The sequence below is a fragment of the Danio rerio genome, chromosome 4 (assembly GCF_049306965.1).
Source record: "Danio rerio strain Tuebingen ecotype United States chromosome 4, GRCz12tu, whole genome shotgun sequence".
Lineage (NCBI taxonomy): Eukaryota > Metazoa > Chordata > Actinopteri > Cypriniformes > Danionidae > Danio > Danio rerio.
Window position 1 is genome coordinate 65,268,318 of NC_133179.1, and position 27,185 is coordinate 65,295,502.

At 34.8% G+C, this 27,185-nt stretch overlaps 3 protein-coding genes across 10 annotated transcripts in view; 1 reads left to right on the top strand and 2 right to left on the bottom strand.

The window, feature by feature from the left end:
* znf1069 (zinc finger protein 1069) overlaps positions 1-27,185 on the bottom strand; it is a 616,019-nt gene that overhangs the window by 517,241 nt on the left and 71,593 nt on the right. The window lies entirely within an intron of this gene.
* The window catches only part of LOC110439389 (NACHT, LRR and PYD domains-containing protein 3), a 440,964-nt gene that overhangs the window by 173,365 nt on the left and 240,414 nt on the right, over positions 1-27,185 (bottom strand). The gene's annotated exons all lie outside the window — the stretch shown is intronic.
* Positions 74-25,612, top strand: LOC100329790 (uncharacterized). Of its 6 annotated transcripts, none has more exons than XM_073948648.1 (4): positions 2,838-2,893; positions 3,511-3,660; positions 17,949-18,098; positions 23,999-25,612. In XM_073948648.1, the coding sequence occupies exons 2-4, from the start codon at positions 3,576-3,578 to the stop codon at positions 24,991-24,993; spliced, it is 1,230 nt and encodes a 409-aa protein (XP_073804749.1). In that variant the 5' UTR covers positions 2,838-2,893; positions 3,511-3,575; the 3' UTR covers positions 24,994-25,612. The 6 variants fall into 6 exon arrangements, with proteins under 6 accessions (XP_073804748.1, XP_073804749.1, XP_073804751.1 ...); XM_073948650.1 differs by lacking the exons at positions 17,949-18,098; positions 23,999-25,612 and adding exons at positions 12,006-12,046; positions 12,126-15,150; XM_021475562.3 differs by lacking the exons at positions 17,949-18,098; positions 23,999-25,612 and adding exons at positions 12,009-12,046; positions 12,126-15,150.

Consider the following 27,185-nt stretch of genomic DNA (forward strand, 5'->3'; position numbering starts at 1 on the left):
TAGCCATCTTCATTTGTTTTGTTGCTGTTGTTTTATAGGACTTTTGATGAAAGCTTTTTTTTATTTTGGCTGCTGCATTTTGTAGTTAATGTCGATACACTTATGATATGTAACACATTTCAATTTATTTTTTCCCAAGCCTGGTTAAAAGGTAGTGCAAGATTTGTGTGTTGTTTTTGCAGAAGCTTCTCAGAGTCTCTTGGCTGAAGTCTTTGTTTAAAGATGCAAATGAGCATTGAAGACTCAGTCCATACCGATTTATCAATACACACAACTACATTCACTTATATAATAGTTATAGAAGATGTATACTATTAAACTGTGATATATTATCCTTCGTTGAAAGAAACAATTTCTAAACTTCACAGTGAAGTTTTATTCATGTTAAGTTTAGTCAATATATTGACATGAGCTAACTATTAGCAATGTTTTAGTTATTTATTTATCACTGAACTTGTTCTTTATGTGAGTTTAGAGTCCTTTATTTCTCTTAAAGCACATGCAGCTCATTACTGACTTTTGTAATAGTCAACACACTCTTAACAGATCAATTATTTCCTTTCAAAAATGTCTCTAGATTTTAACTATTAAAATGTAACTTGTTTCTGTGCCAATTTTTTTCTTTTTTTGCCTCTTATTCACCTGGTATGTATTAAAGATGTTTTTCCCTTTATTTGTGTTTGTTCAAACAAATATGCATAGACATTCACAAAAGCATATATAAGATACCATGTGACAAAACCTTTTCCTTTTAACACAGTAAAGCTATCACATACTGTGATGCATCTAAATATTTATAATCAGAAAATAATTACATTTCAAGTTAAATTATTGTATAGGCAGTTTATACAGAATAATTCAATGACAAGAGTTCACTTTCATAACTACACAATGCAGAACTGTTAATGTGATTAACCTGCTCCACCTACACCAACTACAGCATTTCGCAGACTTCTTTTTCACAATGGTGTTAATTACAGTAGTGAACATGACATAAAACAACAACTGCACTTACTCCTTTAACCTGTTTGCAACAATGAATTTTAAATATCTGTGTAACATATTCATTTAAATAAATGGCTCATCATTGTGTGCAATCATCTTTAGTAATAGCTGCCTGACCATTAACTGAATAGGACCATTTTACATATAAGAAACCCGTTAACATGTATAGCTGTTCATGCCAATACCAACTTGATAGACTATTACATGAACATATTACATGAACAGGACCTGCCTAACATCTCTTAAGACAAATAAGCATAGTGTCTATAACAATACATGCTTGATTCTCCAGATCACTACATCTGAATCGTGCCTTTTGACCTGTTTTAAAAATAACAACCATTTGTAAGCATAGTTCTTCACTAATACCAGTTTACCTCAAATAATTACACATGTAAGTGCAGTGGGTAGCTCGATCGCCTCACAGCAAGAAGGTCGCATGTTCAAGCCTCAGCTGGGTCAGTTGGCATTTCTGTGTGGAGTTTGCATGTTCTTCCCGTGTTCGTGTGAGTTTCCTTCGGATGCTCTGGTTTCCCCAAAGTCCATAGACATGCGGTATGCATGCAGTGTGAATGAGTGTGTATGCATGTTTCCCAGTAATGGGTAGCAGCTTGAAGAGCATTCGCTGTGTCAAGCATGTGCTGCATAAGTTGGCGGTCCATTCCACTATGGTGACTCCTGATTGATAAAAATAATAAAAATAAATGAATACATGAGTAATATCACACGAGTAGCAGTGCGATGTTGCCTTCTATCAGTTTTTGTATTTCTATTTGTTGTAATGGCCAGTTGTTATTGCAATAAAAAATGAATAAATACATTTTTAAAAAGCAGTGCAATGTGGCTGTAGGCTGTATATCAGCACTGATGGGAGGCGTGTTTTACAGTGTACACTAAGCACTCAAGAACGATTGTCCCTCTACCTGTTGTTTAATCCCCTGAGAACTTTGCTCATCTTCAGAACTCAAATGAAGACACTTTAGATGAAATAAGAGAGCTCCTTCATCTGTCATAGACAGCAAGAGTGCCGAGATGCTCAAAGTCCAGAAAAGGAGCCAAAAACATTTTTAAAACATGTGACATATGACTTTAGTGGTTCAACTGTAATCAAGTTTCAAGAACATTTTGTGTGCAAGAAAATGTTGAAAAAAGCAGCCAGGTCCAAAATGAGAACAGCTGAACCATGTCTGTTTTTGCCTCCGTATTCTCTTCATTTGCATTCAGCAGAAACTCAAACAGGTTTGGCTCAAGTAGAGGATGAGTAAATGACAAAATTGTGATTTTTATGTGAACTATCCCTTTAATGCTTCTGAAGTAAAGGTAAATTAAATATTATTACTGAAGATATTGCTAAAGAATGGCAGGAATTGTGGAACACAGATAACAAGAGACGACAATTCATGTGGAAAAAAGGAAACTCTATATAGACCTATGATGTTTTAGAAATAGAAAAGAAGAGGTCATAATTATGAGGATGAGATTTGGACTCAGATATTATTCATTCATTTTCTTGTCAGCTTAGTCCCTTTATTAATCTGGGGTCGCCACAGCGGAATGAACCGCCAACTTATCCAGCAAGTTTTTACACAGTGGATGCCCTTCCAGCCATAACCCATTTCTGGGAAAACTCAGATATTAATAGGAAGTAATGTGTTGCAGACATACAAGTCATCATAAGTGGATTAAAAAAGTTAAGAAAATGTTTAGATTTAAGGTTTGTGTGAGAGAAAGCAGATATAGTGTAAAGTGAAAACCATGGGAGAAATATATCAATAAGTCATGACTGCAAAAGTAAGTGGCAAGAAAGCTAAACAAGAAAAGACTTTTATTTTGGCGTGTGACGTCATCAGGCGGCGCCGCTTCAGCGCTGTGATTCAACTGGAGAAAGGTTTGTTTTAAAATGTTTACACAGATATAAACCGATTTAAAGTTAAAGTTCGAAGGTTTTAGTTTTTATACGATGCTAAATTATGTTCCTGCTGTTGGAAATATTTTAATCCTTTATTCAACGTAGTACTATTTTATTCTCAGTAACCGAGGGCTATTGTTTGAATAAAGTAACAGAAAAGTGTGTAATAAGTGTTTTAAAGACACGTTTTGTTAATTACTCTCATATAAAGAAACTGTTGAAGCAAGTGTTGAAGAGAAGTTATTTTGTTTCTGTTCATTGTTTTATCTATTTTAAACAATGGAGGTAAAGTTTTATATTCACACATTCGTTCATTTAGCAGTCTATGTATTGTTTATCATGTTGTTTTGAATATTCGAGTGGAATTAGCATGCAAGTATGACTTGAAAACAACATTAACACTGTTTATTTGACTGTGATCAATGTTGTACTTTGATAGTCATTAGCTGCTTATATGATTTCACTATTTAGATTTTGCAAATAATACTTTTATGAAATTATATTATTAAGGGAAAAGTCTGAATATCTGAATATAAAACCAACTTTACCTCTATTTTTAAACAGGACATTTTTATTGTTTTATTCGTTTTAAACAGGATAAAGTGTCCAAACACAGAGAAAAACTCCTGCTGAAGCGACGGATCTTCACACTGTTGTAAAGATGGCGTTTATTAAAGAGGAGAGTGAAGATGTGAAGATTGAAGAAACATTTACAGTCAAACAGGAAGATCTGCAGGAACAAACAGGTTAGTTTTCATTCTCAAAGACCAACTCAGTCATATAGAGGTAAAGTTGGTTTTACACATTCGTTCATTTAGGAGTCTCTATATTGTTTATAGCATGAAAGTATAACTTGAAATCACAGCATTTGACTGTGAACAATGTTGTACTTTGATAGCCATTGACTGCTAATTTGATTTCACTATTTAGAGTTTGCAAAAATAATTTTATGAAATTATAATATTAAGGGGAAAGTTTGAATGTGCGAATATAAAGCCAACTTTACCTCTATAATTAAATCCATCTTGCAGCCCTGAGTGTGCTGCCTAGTTCTCCTAAATGCACATAAGCACTCATTGATAAACAGAAATGAGTTTCATTCGTTACTTGTTCTCATGTTTTTTGTCATTATTTTATGTATTATTAGTCTCCCATTTTCTCTACCTTCTTAAGGTTATTGCTTTCCTTGTTCTTCTACTGTTGGTAAAGCGTCCTTGAGCACTGGCAATATATAAAATAAATAAATAAAAACAATAAATTGAAAAAGTTTAACTGAGATGAGGGCGAGGCAGTGGCGCAGTAGGTAGTGCTGTCGCCTCACAGCAAGAAGGTCGCTGTTTCGAACCTCAGCTCAGCTGGCGTTTCTGTGTGGAGTTTGCATGTTCTCCCTGCCTTCGCGCGGGTTTGCTCCGGTTTCCCCCACAGTCCAAAGACATGTGGTACAGGTGAACTGGGTAGGCTAAATTGTCCGTAGTGTATGTGTGTGTGTGTGTGTGGATGTTTCCCAGAGATAGGTTGCGGCTGGAAGGGCATCTGGAATATTAAAGGGACTAAGCTGACAAGAAAATGAATGACTATAACTGAGCTGTCGATATTTGACCTACAGTATAGTAGTATATCATAGAAGATATCTGCTATTACAGTGATAGTGTTGGTATAGTACTTTCCATTTGCATATGTCACGTTGATCACAATTCCCTTTTTTCATCAACTTCTTTATGCGGTTAAACTGTTAGAATTATTATAATACCTAATTACCAGGGCTAATAAAAATTTTAGGCCTTAAAAAGTCTTACATTTACTAAAGTATTGTGGTGTAGGTCTTTATTTTTATTTTTTTTAACAAGTCTACATTTTCCTCTATTCATGTTTTGCTACTCAGCCTGTCCAAAATCACCAACAATGCATCTCAATAAAACTTAAAATTACCTTTTTAAATAAAAAGTTTAAACTCTATTTATCATAATAGTTTAATTATTTTTTCTCACAATAACTTTTGTTTAAATAAGCTCTATGTATTTCCTGCTGAGGATATCGACTTGCATAGATTTATTTTATTATAGTTTTTAAAACTTTTCAAAATATTTGCAATTTTTTTTTAAATAATTTTTTAAAGGTTATTTTGAAAAACAATTACAAAACAATACAACTAGAGCTTTTGTTAAGAAATATCGAAAATATTGTTTTTTTTTCATTATTCATTTATTATTGTATTATTAAATAAAAATATATATATTTTGAAAGGGCAAATTAAAATCTTTTCCATTTGGGCCATTTGAAAAATTTCTTTATGTCAGAAAGCTTGGATGCGCCCAATATTAAATATGCTGAATGAAATGGACAGTAAAATAATTAACTGTTATAAAACATTGTACAGTATTCTAAACTATATGATGTTGTTGAGGGACGACATGAAGCAAAGCTAACAATTTATAGTGGAACAATAACGTTTAGCATTGCACTGACTACAACTGGCCAACAAACTAGTCTAAAATGACTTTTGCTGTTTAAGAAATGGATTACAGCATGCTGATGATATGCAAACATTTGAGTGTAAAGTTTGTCAGTATTGACCATATTCTTCACGTACCAGCAGGTGCCGCCATTGGACGGTATTAGGCATGGGACAATGACAGTTTTCAAGGTATACCGCGGTTTAAAAAAAGTTTTAAAAACAATATTTTTGCTGTACCATCCATACGTTTTTTTACATTTTGTTTGAAGATTTTCAGGACAACAGTGTCTCCAGCAGAAAATATATCCAAAGATGCTGTTTTAAATAGTAAAAAAAATTAATTTGAATTATTTAGCCTGACATGTTTACTGCTCCAAAATACTTTCAAAGTTTCTCAAGTGAAAATATGTTGTGTTCAAAGGGGAAAAAAAAGTTTAGGTTTTTTAACCAGACATTTAAAAAGAATATATTTATAAATGGTAATCACAGTACTGAGAAATCATGATATTTTTAGTCAAGTTTATCACACCGTCAGAATCTTATACTGGTCTGTGACGGACTGAGCCAGCACATATAGTAAGGGGCATACAAAAAGTAGATTTTTTAAAATAATTATTTTTAATAAAGTCAAAAAATTTCTCAAAAACTCAAAAAATAAATAAATGAAACAATTAAATCAATTAAAAAATCAATAAACTAAACAAAGAAAACAAAACTGAGTTCAAACCAAACTAATCATGAATAAACCAAAAACAGAACTCCTTGAAATGACAAGACAGACCACATTTATACCAGGGGTCCGTTCTTCGTACCTTGCTTAAATGATCTAAGATTATTTGGCAGATCCCGGATCTTTTAATCTTGATAACTGATCTCTCGCTAATTTGGTTCTTCAAACGAGTTCGCGGATCAGATTAGAATGTCTGGATAAACTGATCTGAGATCGCTGCGTGTGTTGTAAAGGACAGATGTATCGATCCTCGAAATCATGATCAGCAATGCAACGATTGGATGACGGCACAGCAGCGTAATGACATCATCTGATTAATATTCAAGTATCCATGTGAGCAAAATTACGTCAAATTAGCAGTAAACGGCTTGTTTAATATGACACGCAATAACCTTCCACATTTGTTGTGAGCTGCAGGCTTTACACTTTCATGTGTCAAGTGTATTATTCATGTATTTCGAAGCAAATCAGTGTATTTAGTTCCACATTTAGAAAAGATTTTCTTTATTATAGTAGCCATTTTGTAATCGGTGTAAAGAATAACTGGTTGTTTACAAAAGTGTTTTCATATTGGTAAAGGCGTCTGCAACTTTTGTGAAGCATCAAATCACCGGCATATTAACTATCAAAACATGTTTATGACTGCTGAAATGATTGCTTTAAAAAAGTCACATATTGTGCATTTCTATTATACACAATTTGTACTAAAGCGATCTAAAAAGTTCATATCAATAAGCTTTCTCTTTGCACCACCAGGTGGCAATCTTTGTAGCCTACTTTTATTTCGAGGGTGCAGATTGCATACGTTTTATTAAAATGTATAACTTAATTTATTTTATTAATGACTATAACTTTATATATATAGTTAAAAATATGTACCATTTCCCTAACTTTATATAACTACTACTGTAAGAAAATATCAGAATTCGGTACATACTTTCTGTATTATCTTTGCTTGAACTAAGCCAATCTAATCCTGTTTATATGATTTGAACCTGCTCCCGATCAGGTTTGACCTAGCAGAACTGTTGCTATGACAACAACTCTCGGATCAGCTTTGAAGAACGAAACGATCCTGGATCATGTCAAATCGTCAATATCCAAATCCAGCTAACTGAGTAATCCACGTACGAAGAACGGACCCCAGAGGGACTAGTCCACAGTAAACAAGAAGGGGGAGACAAAAACAGACAACAACAATAAACCAAGTCAAATATCTAAATACAAATCTAAATATTAGTTAAATAAATTCTAAATGAAGCAAAACTAAATATAAATCTGAACAAACACTGCAAATCATTAATGAACTTAAACTAAAGATCAGCTCTCCCTCCAAGCCATTTAGCCAATGGTATCGTCTGGCGGAACCAATAGATGCCACTTGGCGGCACGTCTGCCCTTTAGTTTGTCGGACTACATCCAGAAACTCCGTTCCTCGTCGGCACTGCAGCACGGTAACTTAAACTCAAAACAAAACTAAATTAACAAAACATACACCACACTGGCCATCACATGGCCCATGCTTAATGCTGCTTGATGTTGCAAAGTCATTCATTCATTCATTTTCTTGTCGGCTTAGTCCCTTTATTAATCGGGGGTCGCCACAGCGGAATGAACTGCCAACTTATCCAGCAAGTTTTTATGCAGCGCATGCCCTTCCAGCCACAACCCATCCCTGGGAAACATCCACACACTCAATCACACACACACTCATATACTATGGACAATTTAGCCTACCCAATTCACCTGTACCGCATGTCTTTGGACTGTGGGGGAAACCGGAGCACCCGAAGGAAACCCATGGGAAGGCAGGGAGAACATGCAAACTCCACACAGAAACGCTAACTGAGCCGAGGCTCAAACCAGCGACCTTCTTGTGGTGAGGCTACAGCACTATCTACTGTGCCTCTGCTTCGCCCCTGTTGCAAAGTCATATTTTCTAATTTAATTCTTTTTCTTTGTATGTATAGACATGAACACATTTGTTTGTGGAGAAAGTAGCCGTTTATTAGTCCTAGTCATTTCTCCAATAGGCAACTGAAGCTTTAAAACAATAGCATCTCATATGCCCCATTTCAGAAAGGAGGTTGAGTGAAAACTCAGAGCATTTTAACCCTGAAATGAGAGAAACTCTGGCATTTGCGTATCAAAATGGCAAGTTTGTGAAATTCGAGAAAGCAGGGTAAGTCAAGCCTGTTTCTGAAAGAGAGGTAACTTGGTAACATACTCTGTGAACCTAACCTGGTCAGCAGGTTTTATTCTCTTAACTCTGTTTTGAGTTTCTGTCGGTCTCCTTTTCTTTTTTTAAAAAAATGAAGCAGTATTTCTCACTTAGCCTTACATATTCAGCCACCTATTTTTATGTGCATATTGGATAGGCTATGAGCGTAAAAAAAACAGTTGATGGAAACATCATGATGCACATAACTTTTGAAATATAGGCATGAAAAAACATGCGCTAAATCTTCACCACATGTTCATTGTGTGCTGACATTGTCCTCTGAGGTGAAAGTCATTTATTAAACACAGAAAAGATTCATGTAGCTTCTCCTACCACAGTAAATTCTGTTTTTACTGTTGAGATTTGGCGCCAGTTAATCAGGAAGTGACGATTTTGTTCTTTTTAAGTCATTAAATGGAAACGCTGATTCATTCATTCATTTTCTTTTTGGCTTAGTCCCTTTATTAATTGGGGGTCGTCACAGCAGAATGGACTGTGTACGTTTTGTTCATTTGTTTTCCATTTTTAAACGGAATAAAGGAAAGGAAAAAAATGGCAGTTTTTCCGTTTTTCTTTTGCTCACAAGAAAACGAAAAACGACATTTTGGCTGGATTTTCGTTTTTTGGTTTAAAGTAGAAAAACGGATAAACGATTTTAATATTCATTTTACACATGTAGGCGGTGCTGAAATGCCCACTTTCCTCTAATTGGTCAACTATTATTATTATTATTATTATTATTATTATTATAACCTTTATTTTACCAGGAAAGACACATTGAGATTAAAAATCAAATCTCTTTTACAAGAGCGTCCTGGCCAAGATTAGGCAGTACACAAGTCACATGAGTCCAACAGACAACAAACAAAAAACTATTTACAGTTAACATGAATCACACTGACATCTATTCAAAACATCTACAAACCTGTTTCAACTTCTAAAACTTTTTAAAAGCTTGTAGTGAAATCAAGTCTTTGAACTGCAACTGTGTTTGCAGATTATTCCAAGCAAAAGGTGCTGCGTACTTAAAAGCCTTTTTTCCCATCTCAGTCCGCACTTTAGGGACAAAGAGTAAATAAATATCCTGTGAGCGAAGACCATAGTTAAGAACAGGCTTTTTACAAATATAATTCTGGAGATATGATGGGAGTAAACCCAGTATAGATTTAAACTAAATCTGATCTCGTGACGTCGCCCTCAAAATAAAAGCCTTACACGCAGGCTTTTAATTATTATTATTTAATTATATATAAACAAAGTTTACATATTCTATCATTTGAACCACACACAGTTAGCAGGCTTACATTCATTGCACATGTATAAATTAAATAAAAATGTAAATTAGCAGTATTCTTAGACATTTTGTCATTAAAATAAGGTCATAGTTTACTGCCAAGTTTCTTGCTGCTGTGCACCTGATGCTGAGCAAAGATGGCCATTTCCGAGCAGCACCTGGTTTGTATGATTGTTTCAGAGCAAGGGCTTTATAATAATAATAACAATAATAATAATAATTATTATTATTATCACTTAGTAGTGTTTTTATTGTTTAGTTTTTTTTCTTTTTAATAGTTGTTAACAGAACAAAAATAGGAACACATTGGGCCCTGCTATAAAAACAGGTTACCATTTGTTTTTATTTTATTTCTTCCTATTTTAATTATATATTGAAATTATTTCTTTGATAATTAATACTATTTTATTGCAACGCCAAAGTAGGCTTGTCTTATTATTTTTTGTAATTTGCTGTTATTGTTATTGTAGGCTACATGGCAGGCTTTGCGAAATTTTTTAAATAATATATACTCATAACCTTACTAATTCGAGAGCCAAACCTAAAAAAGTTTAAGTGCAATAAGCCTGTACAATAAAGTGAGCCGCAATGCATATTTGCATATATGAATGTCTTATCTGCCTAGCTAATCCATTGCAATATTGCATGTTCCACTATTGCACTGTGTTGCCATTTGGCAACACACACATTTGATCGATTTACAAAAAAATTATTTGATAAAAAAAAAAATTTGAGTTGTGAATGTCATCATATCTGACTGGAGGTGATGTTTCATGAGGAGGTGATTTTTTTTGTGGATCTAACATAATTTGATACTTTGTTTTTATTGACGTTTGCATTTGCATTTAGCAACTACTCACAATAAACGCCAGTCTGTCAGAAATCGCGCTACAGAAAAACACTGGATGTCATGTGACTTAACCAAAGCACATCATTGGCTACACAAAGGTATTCTCTTTCAAACAAAAAAAATTATGTTGGTCTTAAAGAAATAGTGGCAGGGAAATGAACATAAGTATCATGTTGCCATATGGTTACACCGTGCAGTAGAGGGCTAGTACATGTGTGTATTTGCATGTCTAAAATATAAAATAAGCATTAGACAGTTAAAACACTGCATAATTGTGATGATATGATGAGCTAACTTGTCATGCTTGTCACGCTGGATAATGAGTAAAACACCAGCACCAGGGACAACAACATGGTCCTCACTTCAAATTGAAACATAAGTAGGAATTTGTAGTGATTTACCCTGATCTCCCTTCCTCCTCATCCCTGTCTTTGAGGCGCTGAACTCATTATCAGTGCGAGAGATAAGTAGAGAGAGACTGTGTTCACTCCTCTCCACGCTGAACTGAAGTGTTTTTTTTAAACATTCAAATGTCTGTGTCGCGCGACACAACGAATCGATTATGAAATTTGTTGCCAACGCTTTTAGTAACTGATTTTTATTGGTTTTGTTGTTGCAGCCCTACTAAAAATATTGTTATGCTGTTTAGGCATGGAACGATAACCACTTTTAATGTATAAAACCGCCAAGTGGTAGTTTTTTAGGACAACAGTGTCTCCAGCAGAAAAGATATCCAAAAATGCCTTTTTAGATGGCATTTCTGCATATTGTCTGGTATATAAATTGTCACCACGTAGGTCTTCAGCAAAGCCTCAGGACATGCACAAAGGCAAGAAAACAAAGGAAAAAGTACAAATGAATGAAAACAAGTAGCAAAGTATGTCATCTTGCAATCTTATCACTTCAGTTTACAGCAAACGTGGCATTAAGCATTTGCATAAGTTCATTAATTTTCCTTCAGCCCAGTACCTTTAATTATCAGCAGTTGCCACAGCGGATTGAACCACCAACTTATCTAGCATATGTTTTAAACAGCGGATGCCCTTCCAGCTTCAACCCAGTACTGGGAAGCAATAGCATAATTTAAATACAATAATGCAAACTCACTAATATAAGCGTGAATTATGCGTACTTGCAAGCAAGTCACAAATGTTTTTAATCGAGTGGAAGATGTACATAAGGGAGCACAACACGAGTAATCTAGAGCGAGTGCATTTGATCATTTGCATTTACAGCCACAGGCACAAAAAAACTTGGTTTTCCTCTGACCCCCAAAATGAAATATTCTGCAAGGTATATGATCTGATTTTGAGCTGAAACCTCAGACACATTCTGGGAACGCCAAAGACTTATTTTACATTTTGTTAAAAAAAAAAAGGATTAATTATAGGAACCCTGTAAAGGGATAGTTGACGCCAAAATGAAAATAGCCTCACCGTTTACTCTTCCTCGTGTGGTTTTAAACCTTTATGAGTTTCTTGATTCAGCTGAACATAGAAAAAAAGATATTGTGAAAAACTCTAGTTTTCTTTGTGTTTCAGAAGAAAGGGAATGTTTAAAACTGCAAGATGGAGAGTAAATGGTAATTGATCATTTTCATTTTTGGGTGAAACATCCATTTCATGCTTCTCGCTTTGAGCTTTCATTCTTTTCTTTTAAAGACCTGATGGTGCTGAAAGAAGAGACTCATCAACTGAATGTAATGGAAGAGAAACAGCAGTTTGAGAAACACCAAGTAATAACGACTGATGAAAAACCCACACTGACTAAAAAGACTTCATCACGTGGAAGACCTCGGAAATCCAAGTCTATGTGTAATTACAGCTGTACACGGTGTAGAAAGAGTTTCAGTAAAAAGTCAAACCTTGATATTCACATGAGAGTTCACACTAAAGAGAAACCTTACACCTGCAAACAGTGTGGAAAGAGTTTTGGTTATATACAAGGCTTTGAAAACCACATGAGCATTCACACTGGAGAGAGGCCGTACACATGCCAACAGTGTGGAAAAAGCTTCTATCATGCAGGAAATTTTGCAGCGCACATGAGAACTCACACTGGGGAGAGGAAGTATACATGCCAACATTGTGGAAAAAGCTTCTCTAAAACAGGAAACTTGGCAGTGCACATGAGAATTCACACTGGGGAGAAGCCTTACTCTTGCTCTCAGTGTGGAAAGAGTTTTAAGCAAAATGTCACCCTTAAAATCCACATGAGAACTCACAATGAAGAAAGAATTTTTACCTGCACACAGTGTGGGAAAAGTATTTCTCACAAGCACTACCTTGACATCCACATGAGGATTCACACTGGAGAGAAACCTTACACATGCACAGAGTGTGGTAAAAGTTTCCCATATAAAGGCTCACTCAAACATCACATGTTAAGTCACACCGGAGAGAAGCCGTTTACATGTGCTCAGTGTGGAAAGAGCTTCACAACCAAAACTAGCCTCATGAACCACATGGATGGTCACACTGGAATCATAGTGTTCACATGTGATCAGTGTGGAAAGACCTTCACACGCAAAGACTCTATGAAGCAACACATGAAGACTCACTCAGGAGAGGATAGTTTTAGATGCAGTGAGTGTGGAAAGGGCTTTAAATGTAAAAGAAGTCTCAGCACTCACCTGAAGCTTCACAATGGAGAGCGAAAATGAGGCCTTGTCCAGCGGAGCTTGGGGCTCTCTCCCAGGACAGCATGTCAAACAAGTGTGAACTCTTGAAAACATATCAAGTTACTGATAATGAAACCCTTGGAACGCCTGAAGATTTAAACTGAATAACTGAAGAGGGGTGAGGATGTGCCAGGTTGTGAGAGTTTCTACCAGGCTGCATAAAAAGCTAAACACCTTTATATGTGTTTCAAGTTATTATGAACTGATTATTTTATTTTGTGCAAATTGCACACTTCAAACTAATTTTCGACTCTGAATATAGAATTAGAAAGATTAGGGAGGAGAAAGTGTTTAGAGAGTTGCAGGGAACACTGTCCTACACTCTTAAGCCTGGTTTATACTTGATGCGTCCGCTTGTTTGCTTGAGTGCATGCAGCAAATGTGATGTCATCGCGGAGTTTGCGTAGGTTTGCTTTGGGTGCGTGCGGCATAATTTCGGCCGGCGGAGTGTATGTTTTTTTTTTGAGACTCAAGCAAACAGTGCGTGCGGCGAAAGATTTTGATTTGAGTTGAATATGAATCACTTTGAAGAGCATCTGAAGACATCATTATGGGCGAACAGTACGCAATGGTGCCATATTTGAGACTTTGCCTGAAAAGTACACCTGCACATACATCCTTATGATCCATGATCATAGAGATCACCAAATGACCAATAATTCTTGGCTAGAAATTGCAACAGCCGTGGGAAAGAGGACAGTTTTTGTTAAAAAGTTTGGAAAAACCTGAGGGATGTTTGTTAAAGCCAAAGAGGCCATGGCAAAACTGGAGACCCAGGTACATAATTACAGAATATGTTTTTTCATTAGTCGTAGGTTTTACACTGATTTATACATTACAGTTTTGAATTTAAAACAATTTAATATCAAAACTATAATTAAGGAACAAATTATTTTTTTGATAACCGGAAAGGAATATTTGACCCTATTGGTTTACAATACACTGATGCCATGTTTTTCTTGGCTTTAATGGTGATCATGGTCAGAAGTGTTGGACCATTATTGCCTTTTTAGCATAAGTATAGGACAGAAACTAGCCAGACAGTAATGTGTGAATTGTGGAGTGGGCTAAATCTAAAAAAAAAAAAACATGTATGTATAAGTGTACTTTTTTGCTTTTATTTTTGCCATAATAAAATATATTTGTAGAGCAGCCCATGTTCTTTTGTCATTAATATTTTAATAAACTTCAATAGGTAAAACTGTCTGAGATATGAACAAAAGAAAGTGATGCATCAAAGTTTGATTTAAAAAATCTTGAATGGTTCTAAAAATGCTTATAATAATTAAAATAACTTATAAAAACAATAAAAATAATTAGCTTAAAAATATTGAATGATGAAAATGATATGACGTAGTTCCGGAAATTTTCTACTTCCTTGTTTATTCATCTGACTTCACGGTCAGATTCTTTTGACCGCCCCCTGTCGTTTTAAAGAATATCACAACAACAAATGCGGTGAGTATAAAAGCCTTGTTCGCGTCGTGAGGTACGCGCGCAGTCAGAGGAGGTGTGCGATGTGGTGCCAGGTGAAAGTATAGCTTTGCATTGTGTTTTCGATCATTCACATTGTCGGATTTCACTCGTGTGAACAAACAACCATTTGCCTCAAGTTTTGGGCTTTTGTCTGCAGTTTCACTAAACTTGTTGGCGAATGAAAGTCCGCCTAAACTCGTGCGGTGTAAACTTGCCATAAGGCAATGACTGTGAGCAACTGAAGCAGACTCCCTAAAGCCCTGTTCAGACTACACAATGCCATTTGCCTGTTACGACAGATGAGATTTGTGTCAGATTATGAGATTTTGACTTGATCAAATCTTGATGTGTTGTGGGTCACAAATGAAGACTGGTTTCAGAACACTACAAGTTTATTTTGATGGACTGATTTGAGAAAAGAAACAAGTTTTCTTCATGGAGACAGTTACACTTTCTATACATGGTTGCCCTAAAATATATGTTCATGTGAAAACTCCCACATTACTACAAATAAAGTGTTGTATGGGAAACCCAGTGTCACTATTGTGAATGAGAACATGAGTAATTTGTTGTAATTCCAGTACTCAACAGACTGCTGAAGCACTTCATTTATGAATGAACAATTTTATAAAGCTAAAAAGGTTATTAACCAGGTAATGCTGTGTACAATTTCTCTTTACTTTTACCAAATTTGCCTAGTTTATAGCAAAAAAAGAGGTTTACATGGATATTGACGAGACATTCTGTAATGTACATGAGTATATGCAATTGAAAATATGCTCAGTGTTTTCAATATAACTTTCACAAAGTTGACAAAAGTTATCCTCAGTATTAAATATTAATCTCAGAAATTATTTTATTGGGTACACATCATTAATCATTTTAAACTGAAGCTCTTTAATTTTGGGCAGAATTGGATAAGAAATGTAACTTGTTTTTATTTTTTCTAATTCCTGTGAATTAAAATCTTTAAAAATGAAATGAGGTCTGAGCTGCTTAGGATTAAGCCTTTAAATAAAAAAATCCTTAAAAACTTACTACATTTTGGATCTCTAAAACATAAATTGACCAAAAACAGAGATGAAAGAGAAAACATTACAGGATAGTGTAAAAGAAAACCTCTGATCAATACTATGATGTTTTTAGGAATAACATTAACAATTGTGTAAAACTCTTTAGAATGACAAAAAAAAAAAAAAAAAACATGTTTTAAGCAGAAGTTTTTGGAATTAAGAATGTCACCATGGCTATCCTTCCTATCCAATAAAGAAAAATATAAATCCTAAAATAAATACTTATTTCGAAATAAAATAAAATGATTGTTCCATAAACAAGTTTTATGAGGACTGAAATTGTGGGAAAAAGCTAGTCTCAGCACAATAGGACCTGCTGGGGAAACAAAGTCCAAATTTAAGGTTTATTTGGGCTAGAAGTGGGTTATCATTATTTCACTGCTGTCAGAGTCAGGGATAATTCTATACATTTTTATTTTGTGTTCTCTAGAATTCTCATGAAACTCGTGAAATTAAAATTCATGCAAAATATTTTTATAAGATCTTATTTCGCTGATTGATTTCTGTTATTTATTTAAAATAATATTTGCATAATAATAATAGTTTTATTATAATAATAATAATACTTTTATTTATTTGTAATATAATTTTAATTAAAATGACAACTTTGCGAGCCTTGACCAATGCATTTACCAAGCCGCTGTCAGCAAGACTCACTGTGACACTTCTCTGCAGCAAGTGAGCGACACAGTTTATATGAACACATGAACTGTCGCTCACATGGGTTAAAGCTATGAATGAAGACATGCAATCGTTAAAAGAAATTGTAACATTTACTCTTACCAACCTAACTAAAGGCAAAGAAACAGGGGGTAAATTGTTTTTTTTTTACAATTGAGAGAGATAGTGATGGTCTGACAAATACAAAACATGGTATTTTGCCAAATGGTACAGCCAGCAAAAAGGTGTGAACTATGACAAGATTTTTTCTCCAACTGCTAACATGACTAGTATAAGAGTGTTAATGCAAAAGCTGTGCAAGAAAATCTGATTGTTCACCATTTATTCATTTTCTTTTCGGCTTAATCTCTATTAATGTGGGGTCACCACAGCGGAATGAGCCGCCAACTTATCCAGGACATGTTTTACACAGCAAAGGCCCTTCCAGCTGCAACCCATCCCTGGGAAACATCCACTCACACACACAAACACATTCACACTAGAGTCATTTTGAGCTTTTACCCAATTCACCTATACCACATGTCTTTGGACTTGTGGGGAAAACCGGAGCAAACACATGCGAACACATTGAGAACATGCAAACTCCACACAGAAATGCCAACCGACCCAGCCGAGGCTCAAACCAGTGACCTTCTTGCTGTGAGGCGAACATGCTATCCATGGGCCACCGCATTGCCCCTGATTGCTCACCTGATGGATGTAAAAGCAGCATATTTATATGCACCAATAGAATGTGACATTTTTTATAGAAACGCCAGAAGGTTATGAGTAGGCCCACATAAAATCTGTGTGCACAGAAATCCGCAGAATTTAGCCTATCATTGAGTCTATTTATTTACTTGTATAAATGTAACGTTTCAGCACTAACTAACTGCTCGGTAAATAAGAAGGTCAGTAAATAAATAAATAAATAAATAGTTGGCTAAAACGGAAGTTATCGTGACAGACAAATAATATGCACATATTAAATGTGAAATATCTAAGGTGTCAGATTAGGGGTTAAACCATCTCAGGGTTTAACGCTAAGGGTTTTTTCTTCTCGGCCAGTGGTTTAGATTTTTAACGTTACTTGCCCTATAGTGTAAAGAGAAAAAGATGGGCGAAATGTATCAATAAGTCATGAATGCAACAGTAAGTGGCAAAAAAGCTAAACAAAAAAAATGACTTTTATTTTGGCGTAGCCTGTGACGTCATCAGGTGGCGCCGCATCAGCGCTATGGTTCAACTGGACTAAGGTTTGTTTTAAAACGTTTACAGATATAAACCGATTTAAAGTTAAAGTTATGAAGTTTTAGGTTTTTTAAACGATATTAAATTATGTTCCTGCTGTCGGAAATATTATTTTACCTTTTTATACAACGTAGTACTATTTCTATAATCTATAATCTCTCATTATTTGAGAGCTATTGTTTGAATAAAGTGTGTAATTAGTGTTTTAAAGAAACGTTTTACCCGATTTCTTTTTGTTGATTACTCATATGAAGACACTTCTAAAGGGAAGTTATTTTGTTTCTGTTTATTGTTTTATTTATTTTAAACAGGACATGTTTTATTGTTTTGTTCATTTTAAACAGGATACAGTGTCCAAACACAGAGAAAAACTCCTGCTGAAGCGACTGATCTCCACACTGTTATAAAGATGGCGTTTATTAAAGAGGAGAGTGAAGATGTGAAGATTGAAGAAACATTCACAGTCAAACAGGAAGATCTGCAGGAACAAACAGGTTGGTTTTTATTCTCAAAGACCAACTCAGTCATTTGTTCCTCATTCAGATATTTTAATAATAAGAATACTAAATTAAATCCATCTTGCAGTCCTGAGTGTACTGCCTAGTTCTCCTAAATGCACATAAGCACTCATTGAAAGACAGGAATAAGTTTCTTTCTTGTTACTTGTTCTCAGGTCTTTTGTCATTATTTTATGTATTATTGTAAATTCCTTTTTTTTTACCAAATACTTTATGGGTTTACACTTGTTTCTAGTAGTTGTTACTGGCTGTTACTAATAGTATCTGAGTTAGAACCACATTATTATAATAACTAATTACCAGGGCTATTGTATTTAAACAGGGTTTCTGCGAATCATAAAATGTCTTAAATTCCAAAATCTAAATTTTAGGCCTTAAAAAGTCTTAATTTTTCTGAAATATTGTGTTGTAGGTCTTAAATCTTTTTTAAACAAGTCTTCATTTTCCTTTGTTCATGATTTACTACCCAATCTGGCCAAAACCCATACAATCCCCAACAATCCATCTCAATAAAACTTTCCACTTTTTAATTAAAAAAGGACATTTTAACTGTTTATCATAATAGTTTAATTATTTCTTTTACAATAACATTTGTTAAATGTTAAATGTATAAATGTGATCCATGTATTTACTGCTGAGGACATTGACCTGGACAGATTGTTGTGCATAGATTTAGTTTATTATAGTTTTAAAATTTTTTAAAACATTTGTTAATTTTTTTTGTATTTTTTCAAAGTTTATGTTGGCAAAAAATGTATGGATACAAGTAAAGGCTTGTTTTTACACAATATTTAAAATCTTTTGCTAAGAAATATCTAAAATATTGTAATTTTATATTATTCATTTATTATTGTATTATTAAATGTATTAAAATCATATTATTTTTTAAGGGCAAATAAAAACCATTTTCATCTGGGCCATTTGAAAAATTCCTTAGCTTTTAGCCCTTTATGAGTATAAATTTTCACTCATAATGGTCTTAAAAAGTTCTAAATTTAACTTGGTGAAACCTGCAGAAACCCTGGTTTAAAGCATGTCAAAAACGTAGATGCCCACAATTTTAAACATGCTGAATGAAATGGATACTAAAATAATTAATTATTATAAAACATTGTACAGTATTCTAAACTATTTTAATGATGTTGTGGGACAACATGAGGCAAAATAAACAAATTATAGTAGAACAATAATGTTTAGCATTGCACTGACTACAACTGGCCAACAAACTAGTCTAAAAATGACTTTTGCTTCTTAAGAAATGGATTTCAGCATGCTGATGATATGCAAACATTTGAGTGTAAAGTTTATTAGAATTTTGACCATATTCTTTGTGTACCAGCAGACATTGGAATCTTTTTGCTTGAGACTTTATTTAAAGAATTAATTTTTAGATCCTAAAAACAGTGTTATGCTGCTTAGGCATGGGACGATAACAGTTTTCATGGTATAAAGCTGCCAAATTATTCTGCTATATCATTACTACTGTATATGTAAGTTTTTTATGTTTTAAGTTTTTCAGGACAACAGTATCTCCAGCAGAAAAGATATCAAAAGATGCCATTTTAAATCATAAAGAAATCTGTGTTTCTAAAACTAATGAAGACAGCAAAAGTCAATGATTTATTAGAATTATTCAGCCTGACATGTTTACTGCTCCAAAACACTTTTAAAGTTTCTCAAAAAAAAATATATTGTGTTCAAAGGGGAAAACTGTTTGTTTTTTTACCCAGACATATAAAAAAATATTCATTTTAGAGCAGTAATCACAGTACCGTGAAACTGTGATATTTTTATTCAAGGTTATTAGAATTAGAATCTTATACTGGCCCTTGCCTAATGCTGCTTAATGTTGCAAAGTCAAAATTTCTATTTTTATTATTTTTGTTTGTATGTATAGTCATGAACACACTTGTTTGCAGAGCAAGTAGTGTGACCGTTTTCTGCCATTTATTATTCCTGGTCATTTCTCCAAGAGGCACTTGAATTGGAAGTTCTAAAACATTAGCATATGAAATCAGGTCACTGCTATGACATGATTGACAATTTTTGTATGTCGCTGTTTGTCTTTGTGCTCTGTTTATGCTGAGAACTGATGCTGAGTATTTTTAGGGCTTTTCACACTTCAAATGCAGAATCCTGGGTCATTCCCACTCTGAATAACAAAATCCTTGGTTATCTGTAAGCACATTCCACTCTCCTCATGCTATACCAGGGGCTAACAAATAATCCTAGATGTTCATTAACAGACATTACACATTCCCAACCACCGGGTAAACATTATTATTTGTATATTTATGTTGTCACTGTCCCTGATTAGACAAACAGCAGGTCACCTTTTTTTGATGCCATTTCTGCATCTTGTCAGGTATATAAAATGTCATCATGTAGGTCTTCAGCTAAGCCTCGGGACATGCACAAAGGCAAGAATAAAAAGACAAAAGTACAAGTGAATGAAAACAAGTTGCAAAGTATGTCATCTTGCTATCTCCTCATTACTCCAGTTTACAGCAAACTGGCATTAAGCATTTGCATTAGTTCATTCATTAATTTTCCTTTGGCTCAACTGGGCCGAAAAAGGAAAAAGTTGAAGAGAAATTGCTAGTTCCCTTCAAAACCCAGGCAGTGTTTCCTCTAGGATTTTTTCCAGCTGTAGCGGCAGGCCTTTTTTAGACAGATCTACCAACTACCTGTGGTGTTATTTCAATGACAAATGTCGTGACCCCAGTATTAGAAGTCGAGATCACATTTATGTAATAGCCTACAGCATGCAGATCTCTTTGCTTGTACATTTATGAATGTCTCTAATAGACCTACAGAACGATATTAATGCGTCCTGAAGTAAAGTGAAACGGCTATAGATCGTGTTTGCTGGCCTCACGCATCTGTCAGTCAGCCAGTCAGTCTGTCAGCACTTATTCTTAACGGGGTAAACAAATAATACACAGCACTACTACGATTACAGAGAAGTTCACGCTGTTATAATTCACTCAACCTTTTAATACATTTTGACGTTTAATACGTTATTACTGGCTATTAAAAAAATTAAATGTTTTGAATGAGAAGCTGTAATGTAGCCGTGGCAGGATGAATTTTGTCATGGTGCCCCGCCATGGAAGAATTAATGTAGCGGAAACCATGCCAGAGGAGCAAATATATACATTTTCTACCCCATTAAAGGCTTCTTTCTCTTTATGTAGTTAATAACAAAAGATATACCACGTGTTTTTGGCTGTGAGACATAGTTTGGACAAAGTTGTCTGTGATTGTCCTTTTGTAAAGTCATGCAGTGTAAAACTCCCTGTCGCCAATCCATCTTGCAGTGTAAACAAAGCAGTAACAAAACACTAACCCAGATAGTCATGCAGTGTGAAAAACATCCGTAACAAGAATATTTTGAAAATCATGCAAGCTGAACTCAACATTAGTCCCTTTATTAATCAAGGGTTACCACAGTGGAATGAACCACTATCTTTTTTAGCATATGTTTTAAACAGCGGATGTCCTTCCAGCTACAACCCAGTACTGAGAAGCATTTGCATAAGTTATATCATTGTTTCCTTTAGGATTTTTTCCAGCTGTAGCGGCAGACCTTTTTTACACAGATCTACCAACTACCTGTGGCGTTATTTCAATGACAAATGTTGTGACTGCAGTATTAAAAGTTGAGTTCGCATTTATGTAATAGCCTACAGCATGCAGATCTCTTTGCTTGCCCAGGTAAAAAAAAAAAAAAAAGTGCACTACAATGCACTTTGAGTATACTTAGTACACTTTTCAGTAATGTACTAAAAGTGCTCTATTTTCGCACACTAATTTTGTACTTAATGTACTAAAAGATAGTATTAAGTATATGTTAGGATAAACTTAACACCATCTAAGTGTACTCAACTGTGCTATTTTGAGACACACTGAAATTTAATTAAAATGTGCTTTTAACATACTATATCTGTTTTTTTTAAAATATATATTTAGTTACAACTAGAAAAACACTGGAACCCTACTTTTAAACATTTAAATATATTTATGACTAATTTAAAGTATAATAGTAATATATTAAAAGAATATACAAATTGTAAAAAAAAAAAAGTGTGCTAAATACTGTATTAAAAGTGCTCTATTTTCCCAAACTAATTTTGTATTTAATGTACTAAAAATTAGTATTAAGTACATTTTAAGAACAGTGAAAGACCAGTTGCGATGAATAAAAACAAAGAGTCAGGAATGAAATAAAATAGAAGGAAATTTAATTACTTTTTTTGTAGTTTTGACAGCAAGAAATCAGCTTCAGCACTCTCCATGAGCTCCACAGGTCGACCTTCCTTACATTCAGGATACAGTGATATTTATGCTAACAGAGTCAACAAACCTTTGTCATTAGATTGTTTAGACATCCTCACGTAATTGGTTAGACAAAAGATAATTAAGTAGAAGGATAAACAGTCCAGAACAATTTTAGAATATGCAATGTAAAACATATGTTTCCTTAGATTATCATATTATTGACTACACTGGATATACACAAACATAGCATCCCTTCTGCATGCCCATTCTTGGCTTTCCTGATCATTCCTTGACCCACAACACACACATACTTCAAGACAATAATGTTTTTGGTAAGATTACCACACTCAAAATCAATTTAAGTGTTAGTGATAATTGCATTCACATTAAGTGTTCTTAAGTACAACTTTTGGGAAAATGTACTTCTACTATATTACATTACTAATAGATGTTCTATATATTAACTTATTTTAAACTTAAACAGTGTACTAAAAATCAACTAATGTTTAAAGCATTTAAAGCACACTTTTGAAAAACACACTAATAAAACTCTTTTTGGTGTTTTTTTTTCTGTAGTGTACTTTATTGTAGTACACTAAACATGTATTTAAGTATTACTGGTATTTAATATACTTTTGTCAAGTGTACTAGAGTCCTAATGAAGTATAAACATACTTATTTAGTATATTTATAGTGTAAAATCATCAAACTTTTATTTAACACAAAAAAACAACAATGTACTTAAAATGTATTTGCGGGTATTTAAGTGTATTTTAATTGCATTTAATTATATATTATTTTCACCTGGGATGTCATCTCGCCATTTCCTCATCACAGTTTACAGAAAACGTGGCATTAAGCTTTTGCAAAAGTTCATTCATTCATTTTCCTTCGGCTTAGTCCCTTTATTTATCAGGGGTCGCCACAGTGGAATGAACCACCAACTTATCAAGCATATGTTTTCAACAGCGGATACCTGTCCAGCTGCAAACCAGTACTGGGAAACATTTGCATAAATTATTTACAACAATGCAAACTCAATAATATAAGCTGAATTATGCATACTTGCTATGAACATGCAGGATTTGTCTCAATCGGGTCTTCTAAGCAAGTTACAAATGTTTAAATCCAGTGGAAGATACACATAAGGGAACACAACATGAGTAATCTAAAGCGAGTGCATTTGATCATTTGCATTTAAAGCCACAGGCACAAAAACAGCTTGGTTTTTCTCTGACCCCCAAAATGAAATATTCTGCAAGGTATATGATCTGATTTTGAGCCGAAACCTCAGACACATTCTGGGAACACCAAAGACTTATTTTACATCTTGTAAAAATTAAAAAAAATAAATAAATAAATAAAATTAGCCTCACCTTTTACTCTCCGTTAATAAGTTATCCCTTGGTTCTTTTGAGCACAAGATATTGTAAAAATGCAAGCTTCCTTTGTGTTTCAAAAGACAGGAAATGTTTAAAACCACATGACGGAGAGTAAATGTTAATTGGTTATTTTTATTTGTGGGTGAAACATCCATTTCATGCTTATCGCTATGTGGCTTCATACTAAAGTTCACTTTTTTGTTGTTTTTTAAGATCTGATGGTGCTGAAAGAAGAGACACATCAATGGAATGAAATGGAAGAGAAACACCAAGACATAATGACTGATGAAAAACCCACACTGACTAAAAAGACTTCATCACGTGGAAGACCTCGGAAATCCAAATCTAAGTGTAATTTCAGCAGTAAACAGCGTAGAAAGACTTTTAGTCAAAAGCCAAAGCTTGATGTTCACATGAGAGTTCACAAAGGGGAGAAAACTTGCACCTGCAAACAGTGTGGAAAAAGCTTCTATACTATAGGAAACTTAACGGTGCACATGAGAATTCACACTGGGGAGAAGCCTTACACCTGTGAACAGTGTGGAAAGAGTTTTTTTCAAAAAGAAAACTTTAAAACCCACATGAGAATTCACACTGGAGAGAGGCCGTACACATGCCAACAGTGTGGAAAAAGCTTCTATCATGCAGGAAACTTGATAATGCACATGAGAATTCACACTGAGGAGAGGCCTTACTCTTGCCCTCAGTGTGGAAAGAGTTTTAAGCAAAATGGCAACCTTGAAGTCCACATGAGAACTCACACTGGAGAGAAAAGATTTACTTGCACACAGTGTGGGAAAAGTTTTGTTAAAAAACAAAACCTTGACATCCACATGAGGATTCACACCGGAGAGAAACCTTACACATGCACAGAGTGTGGTAAAAGTTTCACATATAAAAGCTCACTCAATAACCACATGAGAACTCACACCGGAGAGAACCCGTTTGCATGTGCTCAGTGTGGAAAGAGCCTCTCAAGCAAATCTAGCCTCATGAACCACATGAATGGTCACACTGGAACCATAGTGTTCACATGTGATCATTGTGGAATTAAACTCAAACGCAAAGACTACATTAGGCGACACATGAAGACTCACTCAAGAGAGGATCATTTTAGATGCAGTGAGTGTGGAAAGGGCTTTACTCATAAAAGAAGCCTCAGCGCTCACATGAAGCTTCACAATGCAGAGCAGAGTCCTGAAAAATGAGGCCTTGTCCACAGAAACACTGGTATATTCAAAATGGCAGCTTTTTCATGTAGTTTGGCTGTTCATTCAAGTTAAGTTTATTTTTAAACTACTTTTGAGAGGATCACATGCTTATGATTGTCCACAGCTGGTCCAGCATTAGCTAAAACATGATTCACCAACCAGATGATTCCAAACTCACTATAAATAACCAGAGTTTTTTTTACCTCAGTTATTGCTTACATGCAGGGCCGGATCAAGCTGAACTGCCGCTCTAGTCAGAAGACAGTCACGCCGCCCTAAACCCCAATGTGAAAACGAAAGTGACCGGTTATGAAAATGAAGCGAGGTATCGTGGACCTCTTTTCTGCAGCCCTATGCGCGGATATAACTGAGGAAGCTCGAGTGCTGAGGGATGTGTCACGGACACCGCCCTCTCTATTCTGTCGCCTATGCACGAATATAACTGAGGACGCGGGTGGTGAGGGAGGTGTTGCGGACATAACTGACTACGCCGTTTGCTATAAAGTAGTGTCTCACAGACTGTACTTTGGTTTAAGGTACTTGAAGACGGATGAGTTAACATCACCGATGAGGACCTACACTATTAGTTGTCTTCAATAAAGTTTTCTCCCTGTAAGAACTTTGGTCAGCTTCCTTATTTCATCTGTTAGAGTCATCTATACATTGGCAAGCCACACAAGAACGGTTAAGCCAAATACAGCAAAATATAACAATGTGCTTCAACTTATTATGAACCAATAACCATATTTGTGCACAGTGCACATTTGCAAACAGTTTATTAATTTACCAAACAAATGATCGGCTCTGAAAAAGAATTAGAAAGATTAGGGAGGAGAAAATATTTGAGGAGATGCAGGGAACACTGACCTACACCCTCAGATTGTGTTTTTGATAATTCACATTATTTGATTGTCACTCGCCTGAACAAACAAAGATTTACATCCAATTTTGTGCTTTTGTCTGCAATTTCACAAAACTTGTTAGTGGATAAACTTGTGTGGTGTGAACTCGCTGTAAGGCAATGACAATGAGCGATCGATACAGACTCGCTGAAGCCCTGTTCAGACAATGCCATTTGCCAGTTACCACAGATCAGATTTTTGTCAGATTATGAGATTTTAACTTGATTAACTCTTGATGTGTTGTGGGTAACAAATGAAGACTTTGATTTTAAAACACTACACATTTATTTTGATGGACTGATTTGAGAAAAGAAACAAGTTTTCTTTCTGAAAACAATTACACTCTCTGTACACAACTTGTTGTCTTTAAAGATGCAATAATGTGAAAACTCCCATATTACTACAAATAAATCTGTGTATGGGAAACCCAGTGTCTTCAGTGAATGAGAACATGAGTCATTTGTTAGCTTACATGCTAATTTCAGTACTTAACAGACTACTGAAGCACTTCAGCTATCTGATAATTCCAATTATTATTTGTATGAAAATTTACATTTAAATAAGCATATAAATTAGCTTTAATATAAAAAGCTTGTTTTTGAAGCTAAATCTATAACATAAGTTGAATGATTTGCACTGATATTATATTATAAATTGCCGTCTTGAACATGTGCTGCATCAGAAGTGTGTATTTCTGGATTGTAAATGTATTTAGATTCATTATATTTTTATATTTTGATATTTCTATAAACTGCAACAAAGAAGTGAATTGCACTGATTCTGGAGAAATGAGTCAAACTGACTCTCATGTGTCTTGAGATTGGCTGTTTGCCGCATTTGTGTGTCTTGTGATTGGCTGTTTGCTGCACTTGTGTGTCTTGTAATTGGCTGTTTGCTGCACGTCACACTTTATGCTGCATTTGCTCCAGAGTTGATCACAAACTAAAGTAAACTTGACGGTTTATATCAAGCATTGTCAAATCATTTAACATAGCCATAACCAGGTTGGGTTTATTTGATTTTGTCAACTTCCAGAGCTTTATCTTTTAACCAGGAGAAGGAGGGAAAATGCACTCACTCTGCATAGTGACATCTTAAAATAATATTTAAACTAGCCTAATAGACCAGGGGTTCTCAACCTTTTGCAAGCTGCCCCCACCCCCAAAAGCTGGTCAATTGCAGTTGTATATAGTGTATATAAACTAAATACGGCCTCATGTTTTATACGTTTGCAGCCTCTGCAACTTCTGTCCATCATAAAAATTTATTTGGATGATTTGACTTTCC

Excerpts from the sequence above, each read along its gene's own strand:
- LOC100329790 (XM_073948647.1), top strand. The coding sequence starts at position 2,785 with ATGACTGCAAAAGTAAGTGGCAAGAAAGCTAAACAAGAAAAGACTTTT. Across the intron at positions 2,894-17,948 it reads TGTGATTCAACTGGAGAAAG|GATACAGTGTCCAAACACAG; the intron begins GTTTGTTTTAAA and ends CATTTTAAACAG. Across the intron at positions 18,099-23,998 it reads AGATCTGCAGGAACAAACAG|ATCTGATGGTGCTGAAAGAA; the intron begins GTTGGTTTTTAT and ends TTGTTTTTTAAG.